Source organism: Homarus americanus, unplaced genomic scaffold (genome assembly GCF_018991925.1).
Source record: "Homarus americanus isolate GMGI-L3 unplaced genomic scaffold, GMGI_Hamer_2.0 scaffold19640, whole genome shotgun sequence".
NCBI classification, from domain to species: Eukaryota; Metazoa; Arthropoda; class Malacostraca; order Decapoda; family Nephropidae; genus Homarus; species Homarus americanus.
In genome coordinates, this window is record NW_024737244.1 from 18,810 (window position 1) to 45,457 (window position 26,648).

General features: G+C 39.6%; 1 protein-coding gene across 1 annotated transcript; it reads left to right on the top strand.

Annotated features, from left to right (window-relative positions):
* Nucleotides 1-6,718: 6,718 nt before the first annotated feature.
* LOC121873406 lies at nucleotides 6,719-10,637 on the top strand (the record flags this gene model as incomplete). The annotated part of the gene is made up of 5 exons (XM_042376943.1): nucleotides 6,719-6,843; nucleotides 6,975-7,091; nucleotides 7,316-7,542; nucleotides 9,792-9,890; nucleotides 10,479-10,637. Coding segments are annotated over 5 exons (727 nt in total), but the record flags the coding sequence as incomplete, so codon positions are not given.
* Nucleotides 10,638-26,648: the final 16,011 nt, after the last annotated feature.

The following is a 26,648-nucleotide window of genomic DNA, read 5'->3' on the forward strand; positions in this document are numbered from 1 at the left end:
TGAGTCCTACGTACATTCACCTCAAGGCAGAAGTGTACATACTCATCTGCATAGGGGTTCAGGATCTCCTGTAGGTCACGTTCAATGTGAGTGACAAGAGTGAGGTCGTCTGCTTACTGAAGTTCAGTAAGGGTAGCTGCCGACACCTTTGTTCCTGCTTGGAGTCGTATTATGTCGAAAAAACCCTTCATCCGGTACTAGATGTCCACCCCGATGGCCAAATTGGCACTGGCACGATTATGGAAGGCAGCCAAGAAAATGAAAAGATAGGTGGTGCCAGTACACATCCTTGTTTTACCCCATTTGAATGGGGAAGAACTCAGACTGGGTGCCACTGAGCAGGACACTGCCGTTCGTGCCATCGTGGAGTTGCCTCACAATGGTGATGAATTTTGGTGGGCAGCCAAAACGGCTGAGGGTCCGCCAGAGGGCTTCCCTATTGACCGAGCCAAAGGCCATGGTTAGGTCGGTGAAGGCCATGTACGGGTCACGACTCTGTTCTCTGCACTTTTCCTGCATCTGGTGGGAAGCAAATATCATGTCAGGGGTGCCACATTAGGGTGTGTCATAGGAGGGAAGATCAGCTAAAACTAATGGCCCATCACTTTTTTGGTAGATTTTAGTGTATATAAACAGAAAATAATTTCAGTTTCAATATTTTGCAACCTTTTGCTAGGTACATTTTAGCGTGAAATTTATCGAAAATCTAACGTACAGCTGCATTAGTGCATTACAATTAAATAGTGAACATTGCTTTCTGACTTCATTCTTTAACAACCCAACTATCAATATTTTTTTCTGTTTCAGATTCTGATGCATTTATAAGTTGATAATATTTGCGATGGCTGCTTGTGTCAGGACGAGGAACCAAAAATCCAGCCATCTCAGTCACTATCTTGGGTCTGGGAGAGAGCTCCTGAAGTCGGAGTTGCCTACATTGAGAGATGCTTTGAGATACGGTGTTTTAATCAGGCAAATCAGTGAAAAGAACCAAAGAACTTACACAAACAAAGACATTGCCAGTGATATGACCAAAGCTGTCTTGGCACAGTACACTCTGGCTAACGCTCAGTTCAAGCCTCCAGTCATAACAAGTGAGAAGAAGATTAGTGAGAGACTGCTAGCCAGTTGGGAAAAGGCAAGAGATATCTCTCTTGGGAGAGGAAAACTTGCAGTTAAGGACAGCTTTGCCAAGCAACTGGACCAGTTATTTGACATAATTACTTCACGTGCCCAATTGTTCTCTGTCCTGAGTTTGGATGCGATCGTGACTGTAAATCCGAGGCCCACATCTCCTGTATTTGCAAGCGTGAACTGAAGACTCCTGTGATCGAACTGGCATTTGTCAAAGCACAGAGAGAGAAGACTGGCAGTATAGGGGCTCTCATGATTTCTAGCCAAGATATTCCGGAGTCCAATAGACAGGAGGCTGCCACAGAGAGACAGAAGAGGAGAAGAGTTGCCGAGGAAAAGAGACTTGAGAAGGCCCAGGGTGAGGTAAAAAAGGCCGATGATTGGAGTCAAGCTGATTCAGAGTTTAATGACTTCCCCATGGCTGATCCGAGTGCTGACCAGGAGAATGGTGACTTTGTCCCTAACCCAGAAAATAATGATCCCAAACCTTCCAGGCATAAGATTCGAAATAGGAAAGATATCCCGAGCATAGCTCTGGCCAGCATGCGACACCACACTGGTCTCAGAGAAACTGCAGAGATAGCAACAGCTGCCTGGGTTGACGGTGGTTTGATAACACCTGATGATGTTCACCTGGTGATAGATCATAACAAAGTAAGGAGAGCTCAAGAGAAACTTGTCAGTAACCTAGAAGAGGAGTTTGATAAGGGGATAAGAGAAAATGGAATCAATTGTTTGTTCTTTGATGGGAGAAGGGATGACACTAAAGTGTTCATGAAAGTTGGAGATTCTGACAAGTTGTTCCCTGCCATGGTGAAGGAGGAACACTACTCCTGCTGCAGTGAACCAGGAGGGAAGTATTTGTGGCATTTCACTCCAGAGAAAGATGACATCAGGAAACCAGCTGAGATAGTGGCAGATAACATTGTGAACTGGCTCAGAGAGAGGAACGTAGACCAGACCCTGCAGGCCATTGGAGGGGACAGCACCAACACGAACACAGGGTGGCAAGGGGGGGTCATACAGTGGATAGAGCGGAAGATTGGGAGGAAGCTGGTCTGGATTGTTTGTGACCTCCACACCAACGAGTTGCCACTCAGACATCTGATCCAGGAGCTGGATGGCAAGACTCTTTCAAACAACAGATGGTCTGGTCCTCTTGGCAAGATGCTGGACTCTGCCACTGAGTTAGAAATAAATCCGAGCTTTGAAAAAATCACAGTTGGCCCTCCACTCGTTGAGCTTGCACATACTGTCATTGACGACCTGAATACTGACCAGTACTATGGTTACATGATTTGCAGTGCCATCAAAACTGAGGTCATGCCTGATAGACTTGCTTACCTGCAGATAGGTCCAGTCTCACATTCTAGGTGGCTCACAACGGCTCTCAGGTTCTGCAGAATTTGGGTCGCTCATCTTAAACTGAAAGGGAACCAGCTTCACAACCTGAGACTTATTGTCCAATTCATTGTGAGTGTCTACTTGCCAAATTGGTTCAACACCAAGGTCAAGTCATCGTTCTCCGAAGGTCCGAGGCATGTTCTCTTCCAGCTTGAGCTCCTGAGGAGTCAGCCAAGGAAGGTTGTTCAGATTGTGGAGCAGACTGTGAGGAGATCTTCCTGGTATGCTCATCCCGAGGCAGTTCTGCAGACAATGCTCTGCAGTAAGGATGAGGAGGAGAGAGAGAGTGGCAGTCAAAAGATCTTGGATATGAGACTTATGAGGATCTGGGCATGACGAATCAGTTGGTGACGATTCCTTCAGGGTCAGGAAGACTCCTGAAGTCAATCTAGGTGCCAAGACCCTCACTGATCTCATAGACCTGGATAACATCCAGGCTGGCAGTGAGCCCCCTCTTACCGCAGCCTTACCAATGTTCAAGTCAGAGCTTTCCTGGACAACCCCATGCATGTCCTGCCTGGCCCTCGCACACCCAGAGTATAGAGCGTTGTGTACAGCAAGTGAGCGAGGCCAGCAGTCACGTGTACAGCCAGGAGAGGAGGGAAGGCTACATCCGAGCTCAGGTGGTCAGCAGGGAGGTGATGAGTAGAAACAGAAGCAAGAAAGACATGTTCTCTATGGTGTGCAGCAACACCGGGTCGTAGTAGTAAAACCGGTTTTTGTATTTGATGATTTTGTTTTCTAAAGGAATATTAAATTGAATAAATGTGTCAAGATCATTCGTTTCACTATTCTGGATCATTTTCTTCCTAATAAAGTAACCTGATACATTTACTTTACTTGAAATAAGCTATTTAGTGGTGTTGGTATAAGGGTGGGAATACTAAATTTTCATAAGATTTCAAGTTAAAATTTACCTAGCAAAAAATGAAAACTTTTCAAATCTGAAGATATCGCATGATTCTGCACATAGAACTACATCATTAATACCATGGGCCGATTTTTCAAACTCAAAAAAAAAGAATTCGCCTCCGTATGACACACCCTAGTGCCACATGTTAGTCTAAAGCCACATTGAAATTCTGGGGGAAAGTTTTCCTCCTCAAGAAGAAGTCTGTTTATGTGGACTCGGGCGATAATCTTGCCAGCTACTAACAGCAGTGAGGTCCGGCGGTAGTTGCCATAGTCTGACCAGTCTCTCTTGTTCTTATAAATATTGATGATAGAGGCATCTTTAAGAGCTTGGTGGATTTCCTCCTTTTTCCATATATTCTCTAGTAGATAGTGGAGATGGCTTTATACACCTTTGGGATTCCATCAGGCCCTGAGGCTTTTTAATTTTCATTTGTTTGATGGCAGTAGCTACCTATTCCAGGGATGAAGGATAGCTGAAATGGGTCATCTCTGGATGCTGAGGGTCCTGCTGGGTAGTCAGGACATCCACATCGGTGTTTGGGTTGAGCAGCAAGTGGTAGGACTCTATCCAGCACTTAAGGATGCCTTTCTCATCTTTAATTAGGGAGTTACCGCCGAATGAGCGGAGGGGGGCTGCACCATCAGTGATTGACCCTTTCTTCTTGCAGAAGGTATACGCTTTGATCGAAGACTGAGGGTTGTTCAGTCAGTCAGGTAAAGCAACACGTTTATCATCGACGAGTACATTGATTTCTGGGTCATTTTCATCAAACCAGTCCAGACCAAGGTCTCTCTCTGTAGGTTTTTGTCACGACAGTGTCGTCAGTACCCCATTCGGCACTGGGATTTGGGTTGTTTTTGTCGGGTTGTTTGCGCTACTCTCTGAAAGCATGTGCTACTGCTGGATCCTTCATAGCCTTTGTGGTAAAACCTCATCTTGAAGCTTCATAACATCGCCGTTTTGGGGCGACTTGAAGTGAGAGTTTGGATCTGACGAGCAGATGATCATTGTCACATTGGTCTGAGCCACGCCTGGCTTGTGTGATGAGAACATCTCAGCGATCTCTTTCTCTGACAATGATGTAGTCAATGAGATGCCATTGTTTGGATCGTGGGTGTTGCTACGAATCCTTGAACTTGTCTGCCTGCGTAAACAAGGTATTGGTGATAGCGAGGTGGTATGCAAGCACACTTGCTGAAGAGGAGTAGGTCGTTGGGATTAAACTTGCCTAATCCCTCTCTCCCTATGTTTCCCTCCCAAATGTCAGGGTCTCTGCCAACTCTTGCATTGAAGTCACATAGGAGCATAACCTTATCTTCTCTGGGGATAGAGGTTAGCACTCTGTCAAGGTTGGCGTAAAAGGCCTCATTGATGTTATCCTCTGCATCCAGTTTTGGAGTGTATGCACTGACGAAAAAGGCATGATGTGAGTGATTCAGTGGGGCTCTGAGCATCATGACGCACTCGTTGATCCCAACAGGGATTTAAGCTGGCGGATGGCGGATGGCAAAGCCAACTACATAAATGCAGTTTCTCTCTGCAGCAGGCTTACCCTTCCAGAAGAAGGTATAGCCAAACCCCCGTTCTGTGAGTTGACCCTCGTCTGAGAGCCGGGACTCACCAATGGCTGCTATGTAGATGTTATACATAGCCAGATCTTTTTTCACAAGGGCATTTCTTCTTTCAGGACGCTCATTTGTGCCAGTATCCAGAAAGGTCCTGACATTCCATGTAGCAACCGTAAGAGGTTGAATAGTTTGTGATTATGATTGCGTTTTCGACCGCATAAGGATGACTTTACTGGGTGTGGTTGCCCAGTCAGGTTGGTTCTATAGGCAGGCTATGATTAGGGCACCTTTTCTTGCCCTCTCCACATGTGGGGTGAGCAGGTGGCTCTTTGAAAGGGCTGCTCAGTTGCACAGACAGGACCGGATTGCACTGCTGCCTCGATCCCAGTGCATAAACTACTATATTATCTGTGACGCCCATGTGCAGAGTTGTGACTAGGGACTCCCGGCAGTCATCTCTGCCTGTATCCGTCGCAACTCCTCCGTCGGTATAGGACTTTTGGGGGTATAGAGGTTTTGATGATGATGAGTAGTTTGATGAGCTGGATGATGGCTGCACGTGAGTTGATTTATGTGGTGAGGCCGAAGCGCAGGCTGTAACCATACAGCTTGGCTCTCCCTTTCCCTAATCCAGCCGTGAATGGTCATGAACTGCCCCTAAAATCGTCATTTACATATTACAATAAACTATCGTGTGCAATATTATGAGGTTTGCGTTATTAATAACATCATAAAAGCAATAGGAGAATGATTATATCCCAACCACCACCAGTCTCCACTATGACCCTCTCTACTATGAATATAGTGATTTATATAATATCTTTCCTAATGGCACTCGCATATGAGAAATCTTATAATCGATAAGTAGTGATGTTCAAAATGGAGGACCACATAGACACGCTCTAAAATGGATTGTTTACATAATTCAGTTGTCTAGCAGACACAATATGTGTTTGTGTGTTTCCTCTATTTATTTTTTTATTTTTTTAAAACCGTTTTTGCAACATATAAGTAATATCTTTCTCCCAAGACATAACATTTTATATTCCTATCATCCAACTTATATAATATGAGATGAAACAGTAATAGTTCACCACAAACATTTCATATCCTTTTTACATAGATAAAAGTATTACTTAATTACATGAACTCCACAAAATTGTGATACAAAATTATTAAAACTCGAAAATATGGTATGGTAGACATGAAAGATCGAAGTATTGTATTTTAGCTGCTGACTGACAGTGGCCAACTGTTAGGTTGAAAGGAATACAGTATAAAATACACTCTACCATTTTATCATTGATCATCGATAAATTGTGTAGTTCATAGAGGACATGTACATAGAGACACCATATAATGGATTGTTTATAAAATCGGGGTTTCTGGCACACTCAATGTGTGCCACATAACCAGGTTAGCTAAAACTGCCTGGTACAGGACTTTTGACCAGGACTGTATAATTCCCTTCACTAGTGCATTTACAGGGGCTCGTTAGGTTTTGTATAGTGTGGCAGCGCTGTGTTTGCTTACATTCGACAGAAGGAAACTGGCAATAGTAAACATACTATGGAATCAAATTAAAAAAATATTAAAACAAATATCTCAAAGATAATGATTTATGGAATGTTTATACGATGAGCCCCTGTAAACGCACTAGTGAAGGGGACTGTATTAACTCTTCATGTTCTAACAGGTAAACAAGATCTCACGTCATCCGTATTAGGGGTGATAGAGGCAGTGTTGGCATCAGTGGCATGTTCCAATTACTCCGTTTTTTTCCTCACGGACGGCACCACTTCCGCCTCAACTGTCTACAATGTAGGTGGATTGACTAGAAGTGATGTGTAATGCGACACACTCGTATTGATATTCTTATAATTGAAAGTTACAGCAACAAGTTGTCATTAACAAGGAATTCTTCTCTGCATTACAACATTTTTATTCTTCAGTTGCAAGGTCATCTACAAGTCCCCCGAGGTATTGGGGTGTTTGAAGTAGCATCGGACGGCCAAGACAATGTCACGATAAAGATTCAATTTGCTCATGTGATGAGTGTAATACACCAGGTAAGTGTTTTATAATACTATCAAAAGTCAAGCCTTACGCTGATGCAGAGCAGTGTAGTCTCTTTCATATTATTACCGATACGAGTTGGTTACTCTTAAAGTGGTAATAAAGTTTGTCACTCTTATAGTGGTAATAAAGTTATGCACTACAGTCCAGTGGTAATAGTTACTCAGAGTGCCAAAGTCAGAAGGTGTGTACAAACATATTTTTTCGACGTTAACAGCTGCGGGAGCTGTCATCGCACACTATCATTGTGGTCATCAGCAACGACCCAGCCTTCCTCGCCGCCTTCAACGAATGGTTCCTCAAGACCCGCCTCTTGGTGTGGTCGACGAGACTCCTCGTCGTCACCCGACTGCCCCTCCCGAAGCTCCACCACTTACAGAGGACATTTTCCAAGATGAATGCCATGTTGGTCATAAGTAGCGACAACGATTTAGGGAACATCAGGTACTCTGACGTGTCGTATGTGTGTGTCCGAATTGAGAAATGTCATCTGTTAGTTTTTATATCACTTGTCTATGATCTGGACCTATAGATACTGTAGCTGTTACTTCTGTATGTTTATCAATCTTCTGTCTGAGGTCAGAGCGTAATCTATCACCTAATCTTGTTCAAATGCTCAGTACTTGAATTCCATTAATAGCTGGTAAACTTGTGGCTGCCTTGGTGATTAAAAAATCCATTTGTTATTGTATATCCTAAAGACGTTTTTCATGCATCAGTTTATCAACATTTCTCCCTCCCTCTATCTTCTTATTGTACCATGAGGACCTAGAGTGAGATGTTTCCAATAGCTAGCCTATAATTACCAATTCCTGCATTAAAATCATAATCTCCTTTCCGTTTGTTATGGATCATATACTTGCAAAATATGGAGTTGTCTTCGCTTCAATTCTACAGCGATTACTATTATACTTTCATTGTATGTTCCCATATTAAAAGTTCCAATTCGTAATCGTCTAGTTTCTCAAAGTTGTTGTTTAGATGGGGCTTATGAAGCTATCATGTGCAAGGTAGAGTATTAACGGGCTAGCAAGGCCTGTCGGTAGAAGTGTGGTCCGCAGTTCGTGTTGGTAACCGAAGCAGTCTAGCAGTCAAGAGATCCACCATCCGCCAGTCGAAAGACGCACTGTATATATACAGTATATATGTATATATATATATATATATATATATATATATATATATATATATATATATATATATATATATATATATATATATATATATGCTGATCACCACAAGGAAAGAAGAAAACACGAAGTTCCCTAGCGCTTTCGTGTAATTCACATCTTCAGGGGTGAGTACAGACTAAGGAGAAATACTTGAGAAGGCTAATATATACAGTAGAGGGGAGTGAGATTTTTTTTTTTTTTATTGGGCACTCCCCTACATCCTTGTGTAAGGTGAAGCGCAGAAGCGTTTACAGCGCCCAACAGGGAAGCATGCTAAGTTCATGCTTGCCTTTATGTCTCATGAGTTAAGGGGGTAGAAGTGAGATCAAGTCCCTAGGGGAGAGCAGGGGTCGTCACTGTTCTGGTCATAAGGCAGTGTCCCTTACTAATCTTCTTAATCCAAAGAAATTGACCATGCTACCTCTAAGCACAGCAGCTGTCCATAGTCAGGTCATAGGGTAAGATGACCCAATCTTCTCACCTGGTTACAAATCTTCTTAATCACAAAATTATCCAGTTTGTACATACCATTACTCAAATTCATGTTGATAGATTCGGTATGTCTTATGAGACTGGATTCTATAATGTTCCTACTGTCAATTGAATTACAAGGTAATATTGAGGAGGCATTATCCCAGTCAATGCAATGTTTATTATCTCTCATATGAATGAACAGAGCATTGGATTCCTGGCCTGTCCTAACACTATATTTATGCAGGTTAAGTCTAGTTATAAGATCTTTACCCGTCCGACCTAAGTAGAACATACAACATTCCTTGCAAGGAACCTCGTAAATGCAGCCGCCTGCATTGTTGGGGGAGTTCTTAATTAACATTTGTTTTACAGTGCATGAGTTTTTAAATGCCACATTAACGTTCCAGGTTTTCAGTTGTATAGGAATTTAAGATAATTTTTTGTTAAATCGTAATGCTAAGAGATTCTTATTGTCATGGGTGGGCTTAGGATCAGTTCTATAAAAAGATTTCCTTGTAATGTTAAGGCATTTGTCTATAAAAGACCTAGGGTACTTAAGGTTCAAGCTAATATTATTAATATATTTATATTCCTCATCAATGAATTCCTGACTGCATATTCTTAGAGCACGTAAAAACATTGATGAAAATATTGACGGTTTGACTCTATTATGGTGGGCAGAATAATAATGAATGTATGAACACACATTAGTACTGTAGGTTTCCTATAAATACTGAACTTAAAGGTGAAGCCTATTCTGTGGATCAGAAAGTCTAGGAATGGTAATTTGCAGTCATTCTCTAATTCCACAGTGAATTTGATCGAGGAGACTTTGTGTTTTCTTGTTTCCTTGCGGTTGATAGCATATACTTGGATCATGCGCACCTTCAGTGATTTACTTGCATATATATATATATATATATATATATATATATATATATATATATATATATATATATATATATATATATATATATATATATATATATATATATATATATATATTATCCTCTGTAGGTGCACCATATACGTCCACCTTCCGTACAGCCCCCGAGAAGCCCAGGCATTGAGAGTTGCATCCTGGACACCGACCAGTGGCATCATTCTCGCCTCGAATCTACCTCTCTTCCCTGACAAGTTCACTAAGTGAGTTCAGTAAGAGAATATATCAGTATTTCCGATACATAATTGATTTTTAAATGTAACTGTTTATTGCAAAATATTAGTCATTAAAAGTGTAAAGTCACTCGTCTTTTGGTGGTATAACAATAAGAAAAAACAAAGGATTTGGGATATGCAAGAGAATATTCTTAAGATATGCAGGCTTTCAAACGTACCAACGGAACCTTTTTATTGGTATAGAAGATTAACAAATGCAGGTGAGAGGATAAAGATTATAAGGTCAAATACAAATGTATGCTGCTCTTCTCTAGCCTGGATATTATACGCAACAAATAGTGGCACCTTAAATATACACCGCTTTTCATGTCATGTCATATCATGAACAAAATATGGGTGAAAAGAGGATATTTTTGCCTAAGGAATTAGTCATTGTTGTGTCCAAATTTCAGTTTATCTCAAAGTGTGCCTAAGATACCGCTCAGAGAAGCAACCAAGCAATGGGGGAAGGGGAGCGACAGAGAAGCAGTACAAAAACGCTATACTTAAAATTTGGTGATAAATACTATATAACTTCATAAGTGTTTTTGTAACACGTGTTTATTCCTCCTACAGATTCCCTCACAGGCCAACTCTTCTGGCGGCGTCGGAAGGGAACCCATTTAATAAGATAATTGCCATAGAGGCCTCTGAAGCTCCCGGAAAAAAGAGTATCAATTTCAAGGGGCCTGTCCCGAATCTTATGGATTACCTGGCCAAGGCTCTCAATTTCTCGTAAGTTTAAGTTGATAAATATTACTAATACATGATTTTCCTTTAGTAGGACTATGTTTATATATATATATATATATATATATATATATATATATATATATATATATATATATATATATATATATATATATATATATATATATATATATATATATATATATATACAGTATATATAAGTAACTTTAGGCATATATATATATAAGTAAATTTAGGCATATATACATATGTAATATTCAGAAATTTCAGAGTAATTTCTAACGCCGCGCCATTGGCGATACTGAATTTTCAAGGTCGTCTGAGGGAAGAGAGCGCTCCCCACACATAGCGAGAGGTTGTGGAACTAGGCCTATATGATATTGAATGTAATTTGCCGAATTAATAATGATGCGATTCATGAAGTTAAGGGACTATTATTGAATTTGGAATTATTATAGATCGTTTATCAGTCTGAATAATGTTACGGGTGTCCCAAGGAGTTATTAGTTAGGCGGAAAATATGTCACGTAGGACTAAGCTAACGCCTTGAGAGGACACTAGGCTGGCTAGCTCTCAGTAACGCCAAAGCATTCCGAGCAACAAGACGTCCCTGCGCGTCCGTCACAGAAATAGTCACGTGGCCTAGTCACCTGTGTTGTGCTATTGCAGTATAACAAGTAAGTCTCATTCGATCTCAGACAGGGTTTAGATAGGGCAGTGATAAAGTTAACAAGAGCTAACAGTGAGTTCATTTCAGGGTTTCCGTCAGAACCCACTTGACTGCGAGAAATTGACTGCAAGAGTGATGACTGAGAGAGATTGACTGCCGTTTGAGACTGCCGTTGATGATTGAGGATTGGCTATTGTCGCCGTTGGACCGATCAGTGTAGGCCTGTCACTGTTTAGCGGGGTATCAAAGGATCTCTTGAGTGAATCTAGCCGTCTGGGTACCCAGCTGACGAAGGGACGATCGATGGGGTTATCAGCTCTCCTCTACCTCGGCTCACAATACCACATATCTCAAGCAGCTTAGTGAAACCCTCTTGCTAACGGGAAAGCTAAAGCTTCTCTCAACTGTACAAGGTCTGATTGGCTCACTCCCTTCCGCTTCATGGATGTACTGGGGGGTAAAGTGAAGCCAGCTGAGTGATACAGGGCTGCACACTGGGGCCAAGAGTCAGTGGAGTTTAGAGGTACACTTTCCAAGGTGGAGAAAGGCTGATTTGGGCCTTAAACTACGGGTGCCTGTTGGTTGTGCCTTAAACGACTACGGAGTGCAGGTGGAATCTGTGTGTGTGTTAGGTTAGGAAGCATGGTTCACGGGTATTGGTGGACTCAGTAACTTCTTAATAATAGTGACAATATTTTTGTGTGTAGTTAATACTATTTTTTCAGTTACTAATGTATGCTGTGTGCATTTAATATTTCTTTATAATCTCAATCTCAGGTATAACCTTTGTTCTCCAGAGTAGTGTTTAAGTTAGGTTAGGAGGTGTGTATCTGTTGGGGTAAAATAATTCTGTTGAGCGCCCTGAAGGCCTATTCAGGGTGGAGTTAATAAGCTCTGATTTTTATACCATTTTCTCAGTGCTGGATATAATTTTGGTGAGCGCCCTTAAGGCCTATTCATTGTAGAGTTATTAATTTCTTATTTATTTGATATCATTTTCTCAGTGATTGATATTTTGTTGAAAGCCCTTAAGGCCTGGTTCATGTGTGCAAGCAACATTTCTTAATACTTTAAACTTATTATCCTCTAATGAGGCATTGCCTGAGTTTCTAATAATTTCAACATCATGTATAACTTTTATTCCCCAGAGTAGTATTTTAAGTTCAGGTTAAGAAGTGAGCATATTGGTGTACCATTATTTGATTGTGTTTGTAGTGTTGGAGGGAATATAAGTGTAAATTTTACAGTGTGTCTCATTCATCCCAGTCACAGACGCTATCCTCTTGTGCTGGTTCGGGATTTCTCACTATGGGGCGCTTCCACTGCAATTACCATCTAATAATCTTTAATAAACCCAAAGTCAAGTGACAAATTAAAGTCCAGTAATTCCGATCGGTTACATATATATATATATATATATATATATATATATATATATATATATATATATATATATATATATATATATATATATATATATATATATATATATATATATATATATATATATATATATATGTAAAAGTGCGAGTGGAGAGGAGAGGAGAGATCTGAAATTAGAACACTCTCATTAGTAAATGCGGTAGATATATCAGGAATGATGTTAAACAGGAGGATAGATTGTGCTGCGCCCGTATCACGTAGTATACGAATAGGGAAAGAACGAGACCCCTCCATGATTGAAATTTTTCCCTCATAGGTGAATGAAGAGAAGAGATCCTGATGGGGCCTTTCCACATTGGTGTTTGCTATTGGTTTGGATTTGGGATCCAGGGAACTACTTTTAGCAATTCGACACTTTGGGTGTTTACAGGTCTGGATCGTATGGCCTGGGTTTTTACAGTAAGAACAAGTAAACTTGGTTGCATCAGGGGGGGGGGTAGGTGTTGGACCTTTCGACCTACCACTGACGCCCCCAAAGTTAGCATCAGAGGAGGACCTAACATGTCGGGAAGTATCACGTTCTCTACTGCCCAGTGACTCCACCAGCAAGGCGTAAGCATCAGCCAGCTCAGCAGCACGTCCTAAATTAACCTCTCCACGCTCCTCCACATGCTTCAAGATGTGAAATGGTATCTTGCTCTTCCACTCCTCCAGGATTACCAAATTTAACAAATCCTGAAATGTGGAGGTCTCTGTAGCCTCTAACCACTTCTTAAAAAACCTAAGCTTTTCTTGAGCAAACTCAACAAAGGTGTGTGAAAATGGTTTGGTCAGTTTACGAAACTTCTGCCGGTATCCATCTGGCGTGATAGCATAAGAGGTGAGGATATTCTTTTTTACGTTATCATAGTCATCAGTCTGGTCTAAACAGTTATAAACTCTAAGAGCCTTACCACATAATTTAGGAACTAACACCGACACCCACTGGTCTTTTGGCCACTCATTCTTGCCGGCTATTTTCTCAAGTCCTAAATGACCCGTCCATATCGGATTCATCAAACCCGGGAACAAGGGAAGAAGCATTAGCAGGGTTAAAAGCAGCTAGTTTCTCTTTTAATGCCACTTCTTTTGATTTAAACTCCGATGTTAAGGTGACTTCTATCTCTCTCACCTGTAGTTCTTTCAGTCTAACCTCCTGCTCCAACTAGGCCTGTTCCAACCTTCCCTCAAGCTCCAACTTTTGCTCCAACTTGGCCTGTTCCAACATTCCCTCATGCTCCAACTTGTCCTGTTCCAACTTGGCCTGTTCCAACTCATGCTCCCACTTGGCCTGTTCCAACTTGTCCTCATGCTCCGACTTGTACTCCAACTTGGCCTGTTCCAACTTGGCCTGTTCCAACTTTTCCTCATGCTCCAACTTGGCCTGTTCCAACCTTTCCTCCTGCTCCAACTTGGCCTGTTCCAACTCGAGTTCTTTAATTTTGATTTGGAACTCGAACCTAGCTCGTTCTAGTTCTAAGGTGTCTACTCTTTGTGCTTTTTCTTGAGAGCTAGCCAGACCTGAGGCAACTTCTGAGTGAGGAGGGGTGGTGGATAGTGGTTGAAGTTTCTTGGACATGGGCGTTAATCAGTCAACAGCGGATTCTTTTAAAACTTCTTGTTGAACCAACATTTCAATTACATGATTTTTTAACATTTCCTTAGTCAGTTGCTGTGAAAATGGGATATTGTAATAGTTGGCTATTTCTTTCCATTCTTTCTTCAGGATATTAACACGTAATTTAGCTACGGAAGGATTTTCAATAAAATCCTGGAGATCAAAACCTGAGGTGGCCTTTGTTAAGAAAACTAGGATAAATTAACTAATGGTCAAAAGATAAGATAAGTGGATTACCCTAGATAATATCACGGCAGTGGATAACCAGAAAGTCCCGGAAACTAACCAAGTTATACCTAGGGAAATTACAATTATGAATATTGTTCTTCTGATAAGATCCTTAGATAAGGATAAGAGACTTGAAAGAGGAAGGGCGTATTACGGCATTAATATAAAGATCCGGATTAACAACCCTTAGATACTTGAAACAGGAAGGGCGTATTACGGCATTTATACAAGAATCCGGATTAACAACCCTTGAGTAAACAGGAAGGGCGTATTACGGCATTAATATAAAGATCCGTATTAACAACCCTTAGATACTTGAAACAGGAAGGGCGTAAAACGGCATTTATATAAAGATCCGGATTAACAACCCTGAGATACTTGAAACAGGAAGGGCGTATTACGGCATTAATATAAAGATCCGGATTAACAACCCTGAGAAACTTGAAACAGGAAGGGCGTATTACGGCATAAATATAAAGATCCGGATTAACAACCCTGAGATACTTGAAACAGGAAGGGCATATTACGTCATTAATATAAAGATCCGGATTAACAACCCTGAGATACTTGAAACAGGAAGGGCGTATTACGGCATTAATATAAAGATCCGGATTAACAACCCTGAGTTACTTGATTATTGACCCCGAATGAGATAATGAGAAGAACAATAATTGAGTCTTTATAATTATGGGGTCCTAGTAGAGCGGGGCATCCCAAGATATCACTTCACCCTAAACTAGTGACTATGGAACAGCCTACTCTGGAGTGAGGGTACGGCATTAAACAGATCAGGATTCTTCCCTACACTCGATAAGACTTACTACACGACTGCCACATGTAATAATAGGTAAGCCTTATGACACTTGGAACCTAATATCCTACGTCTGTCACTCTTACTGTAAGATAATACCAATATATGCACACACAAATGAAGGAAACTTTAAACCACCGTAAAGCAATTGTGAACAGAAGTGACTGGGAGGAATAATTAACAAGGAGTTACAAGGGAGGAAGGAATATGGTACTTAAGGTCGTGTCCTGTCACGGTCGCCATTTGTTATGAGTTGGGGATTTAGAATATAGTTAAAAGTCTACCCAGATCCCAACAGGCAACAACAATAAAAAAACAAAGGCAATCAGACTATAAAAGGGTAGACAAAGGATGCGAGTTTTTGTTGTGTATAATAAAGTACCATAAATTCCTTAACAAAATATTCAGCTTTCTATAATTTACCCTTAACCATACTTAACCTAAACATTAACAGTATACACATATTTATCCAACAAAAAACAATCGTGAAGCAAGGTGTAGGTGGGGAGGCAATATAAGATTACAAATACTAAGTGCAGAGCTGAGATGGCTGACGAGCAAGGCTGAGTATTGTAGAAGACGGTAGGTAGTCACTGTGCGGTAGGTTTCCAGGATAGGTGATCCAGTGGTCACTTCCCAGAGTGAACTGCCCTCTCATCGAACTGGAACTGATGAGGAAGACTTTGAGGAGGTGACGCAACAACCAGGATATGGAGAAGGGAAACCCCGGAGTGGTAACTAAGAGTAGTCATAATCGGGTTGCGTCCCTAGATGGCATTGCTCGAGGTGCTGGGTAGGTAGATCAGGACAATAGATGGCGTGGTTCGTAGTGCTGGGTAGGTAGATCATGACAATTGGTGGCGGGGTACGTAACAATATATATATATATATATATATATATATATATATATATATATATATATATATATATATATATATATATATATATATATATATATATATATATATATATATATATATATATATATTGATAAAATCACACGTAAAAGGAAACAACTGAGTACCTTAGCCTGTCTTTATTCAAGACATCTTCAGAGTGCAATCGGAATACATGGTATTAAGAAAGAGAGGCTTAATTACAGGGTTGACCTTATTGAACATGCGGTCAGGCCTTGATAAACTTGAAAAGAAATAAGAATATCCATATTACCAAGGCTGATAAGTCTAATGCTATTGTAATTTTGGATAAAAATGACTACAATGATAAGATGAATTCATTACTTAGTGATGAAAGCACGTATTGTGAGCTTACGAAAGATCCCCTGGAAAATATTAATAAGTTATCTAATTCCAAAATGAAGATGTTATTGAAAAAGAACCCCGCTCTCATTAAACATCTTTCTCAAATCAATCCCACTTTACCTTATATGTATGGATTGATCAAAACACACAAGCTTACCAATCCATTACGTCCTATCGTGAGTTCTGTGGGTTCTGTTACTTACAAATTATCCAAGTGGCTGGTAAAGATGCTATCCCCTCTTACAGGCCAAATATCTAATTCACATATACACAATAGCAATGATTTAATTGATAAACTCAAGAAACACAATGAACCTTGCGAATTAATAAGTTTTGATGTAAATTCACTGTTCACTAGAGTACCTGTGAAAGACCTACTTTCATTTCTTAAAGATAAATTACAACTGTTAGATTTAACTATTGAACATGATACTTTTCTCAAATTGATAGAGTTATGCGTAACTGACAATGTGTTTAGAGCAAATGGGAAGTTTTACAAGCAAATATTTGGCATGAGCATGGGTAATTGTCTTTCTGCTCCTCTAGCCTGTATTTATATGGAGTTTTTTGAGGCTAGATTACTACCCAATATAGTGGACTTTATTCCTCCATGGTATAGATATGTAGATGATGTTCTTTGTCTTTGGCCTAGAAACAGTGACCCATTGGAATTTTTAGACAAGCTTAATGATATTGTCCCAAGTATCACATTCAAAATTGAAAGAGAAATAAATGGATCCCTTCCATTCCTTGATATGCTTATCATGAGAAATGGCCAAAACTACAAATTTAAGGTATACAGAAAGCCCACATAGGTAGACAGTTTCATACACTTTTTATCGAATCACCTGGAGTCTACCAAAATGTCAGTTTTTTCTGCTATGTTCTTAAGATGTCTGCGTATTTGTGACGCTTAATTTATTGATGATGAATTGAAACACATTCGTTCCATTGCACAAAAAATTGGGTACCCTTCTGTTTGTTGATCATTGTTTTAAAAAGGGCTAAAAAATCCTTTCATTCCTCTCAAACCAGGCAAATTCCTACACTTAAGAATATTTTGACTCTGCCCTATCGTAATGAATTTGTCCCGTTAGTTCGGTCCCTTAAACTACTAAATATTAATGTTGTTTTCAAGTATGACTCAACCATTACCAATATGTTAATAAAAAATAGCCCAAGTTTGAATGTAAATGGAAGTGTTTATTGTATTCCATGTAGCAAATGTAATGGAAATTATGTAGGACAGACAGGAAAAACGTTGCAGCTCAGAATCAAACAACATAAGTACAATATCAGAACAGCATCTGAAAGCAGTGCCTTGTTCGTTCATGTTAGGAATTATAATCATCCCATTGCTTGGGAAAAAAGCTTAGAAGTATTCAAATCATCTTGTGTCACAGAAAGACTTCTGGTTGGAGCTAGTTTGATTAATGAATTAAAATCAGTAAACCTTAGTGATGGTCAGTTCAAAACTGATATGTTACATAAATTTATTTGTCAGTGGCCCAAGGTTAAAAATGCTTTGAAAAACTTGGATCTAGATGTAGGATAGTTATTTAGTGGGTCCCTTATTTTTTACCTGACCTGACTAGTCACATCGCCCCCTTCTCTTAAGCTCCTCTACGTGTGTGTTGGTGTTGGTGTGGGGAATAGTGGATGACATCATTATGACCTGACCTCATGTTTAATAAGGTCACCCTGTATATTTAAGCCTCTCTCTGTCCATATAATCCAGTTGCCTCTGAAGATGTCTTGAATAAAGACTATAGCAAAGGTGCTCCGTTGTTTCCCTTTTCCCATGTGATTTTATCAAGATATTACATGATATATATATATATATATATATATATATATATATATATATATATATATATATATATATATATATATATATATATATATATATATATATATATATATATATATTGATAAAATCACACAGGGAAAGAGAAACAATGGAGAACTTTAGCTTTCGTCTTTATTCAAGACATCTTCAGAGGTAACTTAATTACAAAGACTGATAGAGAGCTTATGTACACAGGGTGACCTGACTAACCATAAGGTCAGTTCAAAAAACATGACATCCACTAATCCAGACACCAACTACACAGCAAACATAAGAAGAACTTATAAGAAAGGGCGACATAACTAGTCATGTCAAATCAGGTAAAAAATATGAGAACCACTAATCATCTATCCTACATCTACCTTACATGCTTTCAAAGCATTTTTAACCTTGGGCCACTGACAAATAAATTTGCGTAACATATTATCAGTTTTGTACTGACCATCACTAAGGTTTAAAGAATGCAATTCTCTAATGTAGGATAGATGATTAGTGGGTCCCATATTTTTTACCTGACTTAGCATGACTAGTTACGTCGCCCTTTCTTTTAAGCTCCTTTAGTGTTTGTGGTGGTGTTGGTTTGCGGATTAGTGGATGTCATGTTTATGACCTGACCTCCTGTTTAGTAAGGTCACCCTGTGTACTTAAGCTTCTCTCGTCTTGAATAAAGACGAAAGCTAAGGTGCTCCTTTGTTTCCTTTTTCCCTGTGTGATTTTATCAAGATTTATCCTATCCACGCTTTTCATTGTGGATCTACATGATATATATATATATGGAACTTACACGTCTCTCTTACGCTGTGTCCTTAATCTGTCAACAACATCCTCATCTTCGCCCCATCTACCGTAACTACAAGAAGAGTTTGCTGAAGGCTCATAGTCTCAAAAACAAGTTGAAGTTTTTGAAAGATTGCAGAGATGATAAAATTGTTCCCAAGTCCTGTCTTCCAAGTAGACTACGAAATCTGGACAATCAAGCATTCTCTGAGTTGGATAAGGTGTTGCTAGATTCCCTTATCAAGAGTTCAAGTGATAGTGTGAAATTAGCCTTCAAACACAGTGTTCAGTGTAAAATACTTATGCAAAACAGTGTTTGTGTTGATAAGTGGCACATCATTCGTGATTTTGTATATCAACTTCTTAGTGAAACTGACAAAGCCCAAAAAAGAAGGTTAAATGCCAAATTTAATGCTCTGTTTGACGAGAGTTACTGGACCACATTGAGTGATCCAAATTTGTTCATAAACTTATCATCTTATGATCTACAGACAAATGAGAAACTTGTTCTTGGTTTTGGTAGGAAGTTTTCTATCACTCAACGGTGTGTTAATCCGCTTACTATTGCTAAAGGTATAATCAACCTGGAAAAGAATAAGTCGTCAGATGTTACAAATGAAGATATTTCCATAGCTAAAGGCTGTATACATAGTGTTTTAAATAGGAAATTTGTTTCAAACATTCCAAAAAGATTTGAAACAGCCTTGATAAACTTGAAAAGAAATAAGAGTATCCATATTACCAAGGCTGATAAGTCTAATGCTATTGTTATTTTGGATAAAAGTGACTACAATGATAAGATGAATTCATTAGTTAGTGATGAAAGCACGTATTGTGAGCTTACGAAAGATCCCCTGGAAAATATTAATAATTTATCTAATTCCAAAATGAAGATGTTATTGAAAAAGAACCCCGATCTCATCAAACAGCTCTCTCAAATCAATCCCACTTTACCTTATATGTATGGATTGATCAAAACACACAAGCTTAACAATCCATTGCGTCCTATCGTGAGTGCTGTGGGTTCTGTTACTTACAAATTATCCAAGTGGCTGGTAAAGATGCTATCCCCTCTTACAGGCCAAATATCTAATTCACATATACACAATAGCAGTGATTTAATTGATAAACTCAAGAAACACAATGAACCTTGCGAATTAATAAGTTTTGATGTAAATTCACTGTTCACTAGAGTACCTGTGAAAGACTTACTTTCATTTCTTAAAGATAAATTACAACTGCTAGATTTAACTATTGAACATGATACTTTCCTGAAATTGATAGAGTTATGTGTAACTGACAATGTGTTTAGAGCAAATGGGAAGTTCTACATACAAATATTTGGCATGAGCATGGGTAATTGTCTTTCTGCTCCTCTAGCCTGTATTTATATGGAGTTTTTTTAGTCTAGATTACTACCCAATGTAGTGGACTTTATTCCTCCTTGGTATAGATATGTAGATGATGTTCTTTGTCTTTGGCCTAAAAACAGTGACCCATTGGAATTTTTAGACAAGCTTAATAATATTGTCCCTAGTATCACATTCAAAATTGAAAGAGAAATAAATGAATCCCTTCCATTTCTTGATATGCTTATCATGAGAAATGGCCAAAACTATAAATTTAAGGTATATAGAAAGCCCACACAGGTAGACAGTTTCATTCACTTTTTATCGAATCACCTTGAGTCTACCAAAATGTCAGTTTTTTCTGCTATGTTCCTAAGATGTCTGCGTATTTGTGACTCTGAATTTATTGACGACGAATTTAAACACATTCGTTCTATTGCACAGAAACTTGGGTACCCTTCTGTGTTTGTTGATCGTTGCTTTAAAAGGGCTAAAAATCCTTTCATTCCTCTGTAACCAGACAAGTTCCTACACTTAAGAATATTTTGACTCTGCCCTATCGTGATGAATTTGTCCCTTTAGTTCGGTCCCTCAAGCTTCTAAATATTAATGTTGTTTTCAAGTATGACTCAGCCATTACCAATATGTTAATAAGGAATAGCCCAAGTTTGAATGTAAATGGAAGTGTTTATTGTATTCCATGTAGCCAATGTAATTGTAATTATGTAGGTCAGACAGGAAAAACACTGCAGCTCAGAATCAAACAACATAAGTATAATATCAGAACTGCATCTGAAAGCAGTGCCTTGTTAGTTCATGTTAGGAATAATAATCACCCCATTGCTTGGGAAAAAAGCTTAGAAGTATTCAAATCATCTTGTGTCACAGAAAGACTTCTGGTTGAAGCTAGTTTGATTAAGGAATTAAAATCAATAAACCTTAGTGATGGTCAGTTCAAAACTGATAATATGTTACATAAATTTATTTGTCAGTGGCCCAAGGTTAAAACTGCTTTGAAAACCTTTGATCTTGATGTATGACAGTTATTTTGTGGGTCCCTTTTTTCTGACCTGACCTGTCTAGTCACGTCACCACCCTTCTCTTAAGCTCCTCTACGTGTGTGTTGGTGTGCGGATTAGTGGATGTCATCATTATGACCTGACCTTATATTTTTAGGTCACCCTGTACATTTAAGCCTCTCTCTGTCCATGTAACCCAGTTGCCTCTGAAGATGTCTTGAATAAAGATGAAAGCTAAGGTACTCCGTTGTTTCCATTTTCCCGTGTGATTTTATCAAGATTTATCTTATCCACGTTTTCATTGTGGATTTACATGAAATATATATATATATATATATATATATATATATATATATATATATATATATATATATATATATATATATATATATATATATATATATATATATATATATATATATATATATATATATATTGAAATTTACATATTATGCTAGAGCGCCCACAAAACATGAGAAACGTTTGAGTCCCCCAGTAGAGATGTCCGTTCTCTATCCACTCCAGGATGTCCGTTTTCTTTTTGTATACTCGCTCAGGGACTCAAGTATTTCTGTATATGACACAGGATGATAAGGGAATTTGAATTTATTTGTTTATTTATTTATATATAATATACTGTAATATATTAAATATACTGCAAGTATTTTCTTTAATTTATATACGTGTTTCGCGAAAAGGGAGGCTACATTTATGGTGATCGTTAAGGACCAAACTCCGAATCCATGACGTGACTTCTGTTCATTATTTATATCCTAAATTTACCACTGTAGGTAGTTTCAAGAATTAATGCAGTCATTTACTGAATATTCTTTGCAAAAAAATAAATTTTAAATGAATTATTTATAAGAGATAAGTATTATGATCAGTAAATATACAGATATGCATTACTGACCACCTCCGAACACAAGGACGGCTAAAAATAGCCACAGGCGGTCACAGTCAAGGTCACTTTCCCTTTCTTGTCACTGGCAAATGGGGGTGGGGGGATGATAATAGCAGCTGTGTTTATTACGGTATGTTAGACTGGTTTATAATACATTTTTATTATTTTAATATACCGGTAATCTTCATTTTAATCCAGCTTACCAAACGTAAGTTTCAGTATAAAATAATTAGTGGTACTGTAGGACCTTGTGAGTGGTTTACTGTATACATAAATATTACATAAATTATTTCTGCAATTCTTCACAAACAAAACACATAAATCAATTGAATATGTGATGTCGAACGTGAACTGTAAACACTGTGTGTGATGTAGAGAGAGCGCGGGTGTAAAACGCTATGTAATTTGATTTTCTCTTTTATGTAAAATTTTACAATTTACCTATAATATATAGGTATACTGTATACATAAATATTACATACATTATTTCTGCAATTGTTCACAAACAAAACACATAACTCAATTGAACATGTGATGTCGAACGTGAACTGAAGCCACAACAACCGTTCGAGTGGAATCGCGTTAGAGCAAACGAGTTCGCGTTTTACAAATATCGTTCCTCAATTCATAAATCGCGTTCGAGCAAATTCGCGTTGTCAAAACACGCGTTATAGCAGAACTCACTGTATTCATCAATCACGTTATAGCCAATTCGCGTTGACAAAACACTCGTTGTAGCAGAAATGACTATATATATATACAGTATATATATATATATATATATATATATATATATATATATATATATATATATATATATATATATATATATATACACACAGTATTACCCCGCTTAACGCGCTTTCACTTAACGCGTTTTCGCATATACGCGGTGCCTTGCCAAAGCTGAACTTTCTCTTAACGCGGATTTTTCCACAGCAACGCGGTGAGTGTCCGGCTCGGATGCTATTTTTAGATTTTGACCACGCGCCACCCGCCCGCCCGCCCTCCTGCCTGCCTGCCTGCCTCTCCCTCCTCCTCCCTCCGCTTGGGCAAGCGGCGCGGTAAGGTTGCGCAGTGTGTGTCTTTGTTGCGTTATCACTGACGTCATATGACGTCTCGGACTGTGATTGGCCATGCAGCCCTACCCCCCTCTGCTGCTAGCTGTAATTGGCTTAAAGTATTATGACGTGACTACCCCGGGGAGGGAGGGAGGGAGGAGAGACGACGTTTGACCTAGCCACGGCAGTTTCATCCCTCAAGGCCACGCCGGGTTAACGCGCATCCATTGTTCCGTAAAATGGCTTCCGCCGGACCACCACCCCCAGAGAGAAACCTTTCCTTACCTGGACCCAGCGGCACTAAACCAAAGAAGACACGACGTTCATTAAGCTACGAGCTGAAGTACCAAATTGTTCAAGATTTGGAGAAAGGAAGACGCCAAGTTGATCTCGCGCGCCAGCATGGCGTCAACGAATCTACGATTCGTACAATAAAGAAGGATGTAGCCAAGATAAAGGAGCACATGAAGATCACAAAGTCTGCAGGTGCTTCATCTATCAGGTATTGCCAGAACAGGGTGCTGGCAAAAGTGGAAACTTTGCTGGTGAGTTATTTGGTGCGTCAGGCGCGACGCAACATGGCGGTGGACACGCGCTCAGTGCAGGAGTACGCACGTGAGCTATACGCAGCAGTGACACGTAAAATGGGAATTGCAGAGCCCAAACCCTTCAATGCTTCCCATGGTTGGCTGCATAGGTTTAAGAGGAGGAACAAGGTCACCAACATCAGCATTGTTGGTGAGGAAGCGAGTGCTGACCGTGCGGCGGCTAGAGATTTTCCTCCGTTTTCACGTGAGATTATGGAGGAAGGACAGTACACTGACGACCAGGTGTTTAACATGGACGAATCTGGTCTTTTCTGGAAAAAGTTACCTTCCAAGACCTTCGTTGTCCAGTCTGCGAGCAAGGTAAGGGGCCGGAAGATGCAGAAGGAACGCATCACCGTCCTGTTTACCACCAATGCCTCCGGTACCTGTAAACCAAAGTTATCGGTGATTCACAAAGCCCGCAAGCCGCACGCCTACAAGAATATGGACATGAACAAGCTTAATGTCCACTGGCTAACCGCACGTAAGGCGTGGATGTCCTCTTCTCTGTCCCTCTTCTGGTTTGACAACTGTTTTGTTCCTAACGTGCAGAAATTCTGCGAGCAACAGAATGTTCCTTTCAATATTTTGTTGCTCCTTGACAACGCACCTGGACACTCGCCCCTACTTATGGATCGTCACCCCAACGTAAAAGTGGTCTTCCTTCCTCCCAACACTACGTCATTAATCCAGCCCATGGACCAGGAGTTAATCTGCAATGTTAAAGCTGCATACTCGGCAAAGAAATTCAAGCTCCTGAACGACTCTACCAACACCAAGGATGAGTTGCGTAAGCTGGGTGACACCGACAGCGAGAGTAAAAGTGACGAGGACAAGGAACAAGAGGCGGCGACTCAAGAACTTCTCGTCAAACAATTTTGGAAGAAGTTTAACGTCAAACAAGCTGTAGACTTCTTGGTGGAGGCATGGAATCTGCTGTCTATTGCTACGATTCGTCACGCATGGAGACATGTGTTGCATGGCATACCAGGTGAGAGGAGGAGTGAACCTGTGACTGGTCAGGTTCAGACTGTTGCAGTAGCAGTGGACCTTGCCAGAGAAGCTGCGCTCAGTATTACAGCTGAAGGCTTCTCCGAGACCACCAACGAAGACATCATGGAGGTGATCAGAGATCCTGAAGTGACTGCCGACGAGATGTTGGAAGAAGAACCCGCCAGTGAAGAGGAGGAAGAAGGTGCGTCATTCTCCGAAGAACCTAGTTTAAGTCATAGTGATATTAAGTGTCTCATAGAGTTAACAGAAAAAATTAAGTCCATCGTTTCCCGCGACACTGACGATGAACGCCATGACGTCTTCCATACCCGACTGGTGCAGGCTATGGAGCCGTACATCACGGTGTATTATGACAACATCAAAGCCAGCCGTCAGCAAAGCATAACCGAGTTCTTCGCCCGCAACCCACCACAGCCAGCCCAAGCCAGTGATAGTGATAGTGAAGTTGATTTTGAGGGATTTGTCAGGGAAGCCATAACAACTGTAAGTGACAGTGATATTGATTCACCTAGTAATGGTGATTCACCTAGTAATGGTGATTCACCTGAGGGGCAGTAATCTGCCCTCTGCCTCGGAACAAGCCTCCATCCCCGTATGCCGACCCATCTCTTCTACTACCGTGAGTGTTCCTCAAAAATTTTCGTTTTTTAACCTATTCTTTATTTTTCCTATGTTAACCTTTATCTTTCCTAACCTAACCTCTTCTATATTACTTGTTTTTCATGCCACCATAAAGTTAAGATAGAAATTTTTCTACAACATAGTTATTTGTCGTCAAAAAGTGGAGTTTGGGGGTCGGGCTGGGTTCTATTGGAATTAATCCCATATGTTCTGTTATTCACTTAACGCGGTTTTCACTTAACGCGGGACCCTCTGGGTTCAATTGACCGCGTTAAGTGGGGTACAACTGTATAGTAATAAATAATACCTCAGACTTAAGTTAGGATAATATAATTGACATTGCTGGATTCCTTGCAAGACCAGGAATATTTTGAATACGGTATACACGTCATATATTTTGCATAAAAGACAACATATTTGCTCTGTGTAAACAAAATTCTTACATTAGATCTAAAATTTGTATGTCTAATGCAAAATCCATGATGTTTATATTCAAAATGATCATCATATTGTAAGAATCCCAGCAATGTAAATTATATTCTGGCCAGGTAATTTGTATGAATTTTATGAGCTAAATAAAAAAAATTATACTTCACCCGCGTATATGAGTAGATGCACCGCTTAAAGTGTGAATTCCGGTTCTGGCAGGGTACCGCGTAAATGTAGAAACGCGTAAACGAGAAGAGCGTATAGCGGGGTATTATTGTATATAATCATAGCATTATTTTCCAGTAATACTACACTGCAATACAACTACACTACTTTTAGCAGTGTTACTTTGATACATGATAAAATAGACAAAAAATAAAAATGAAACAAACAATAGTAGGTAATTATGTTCA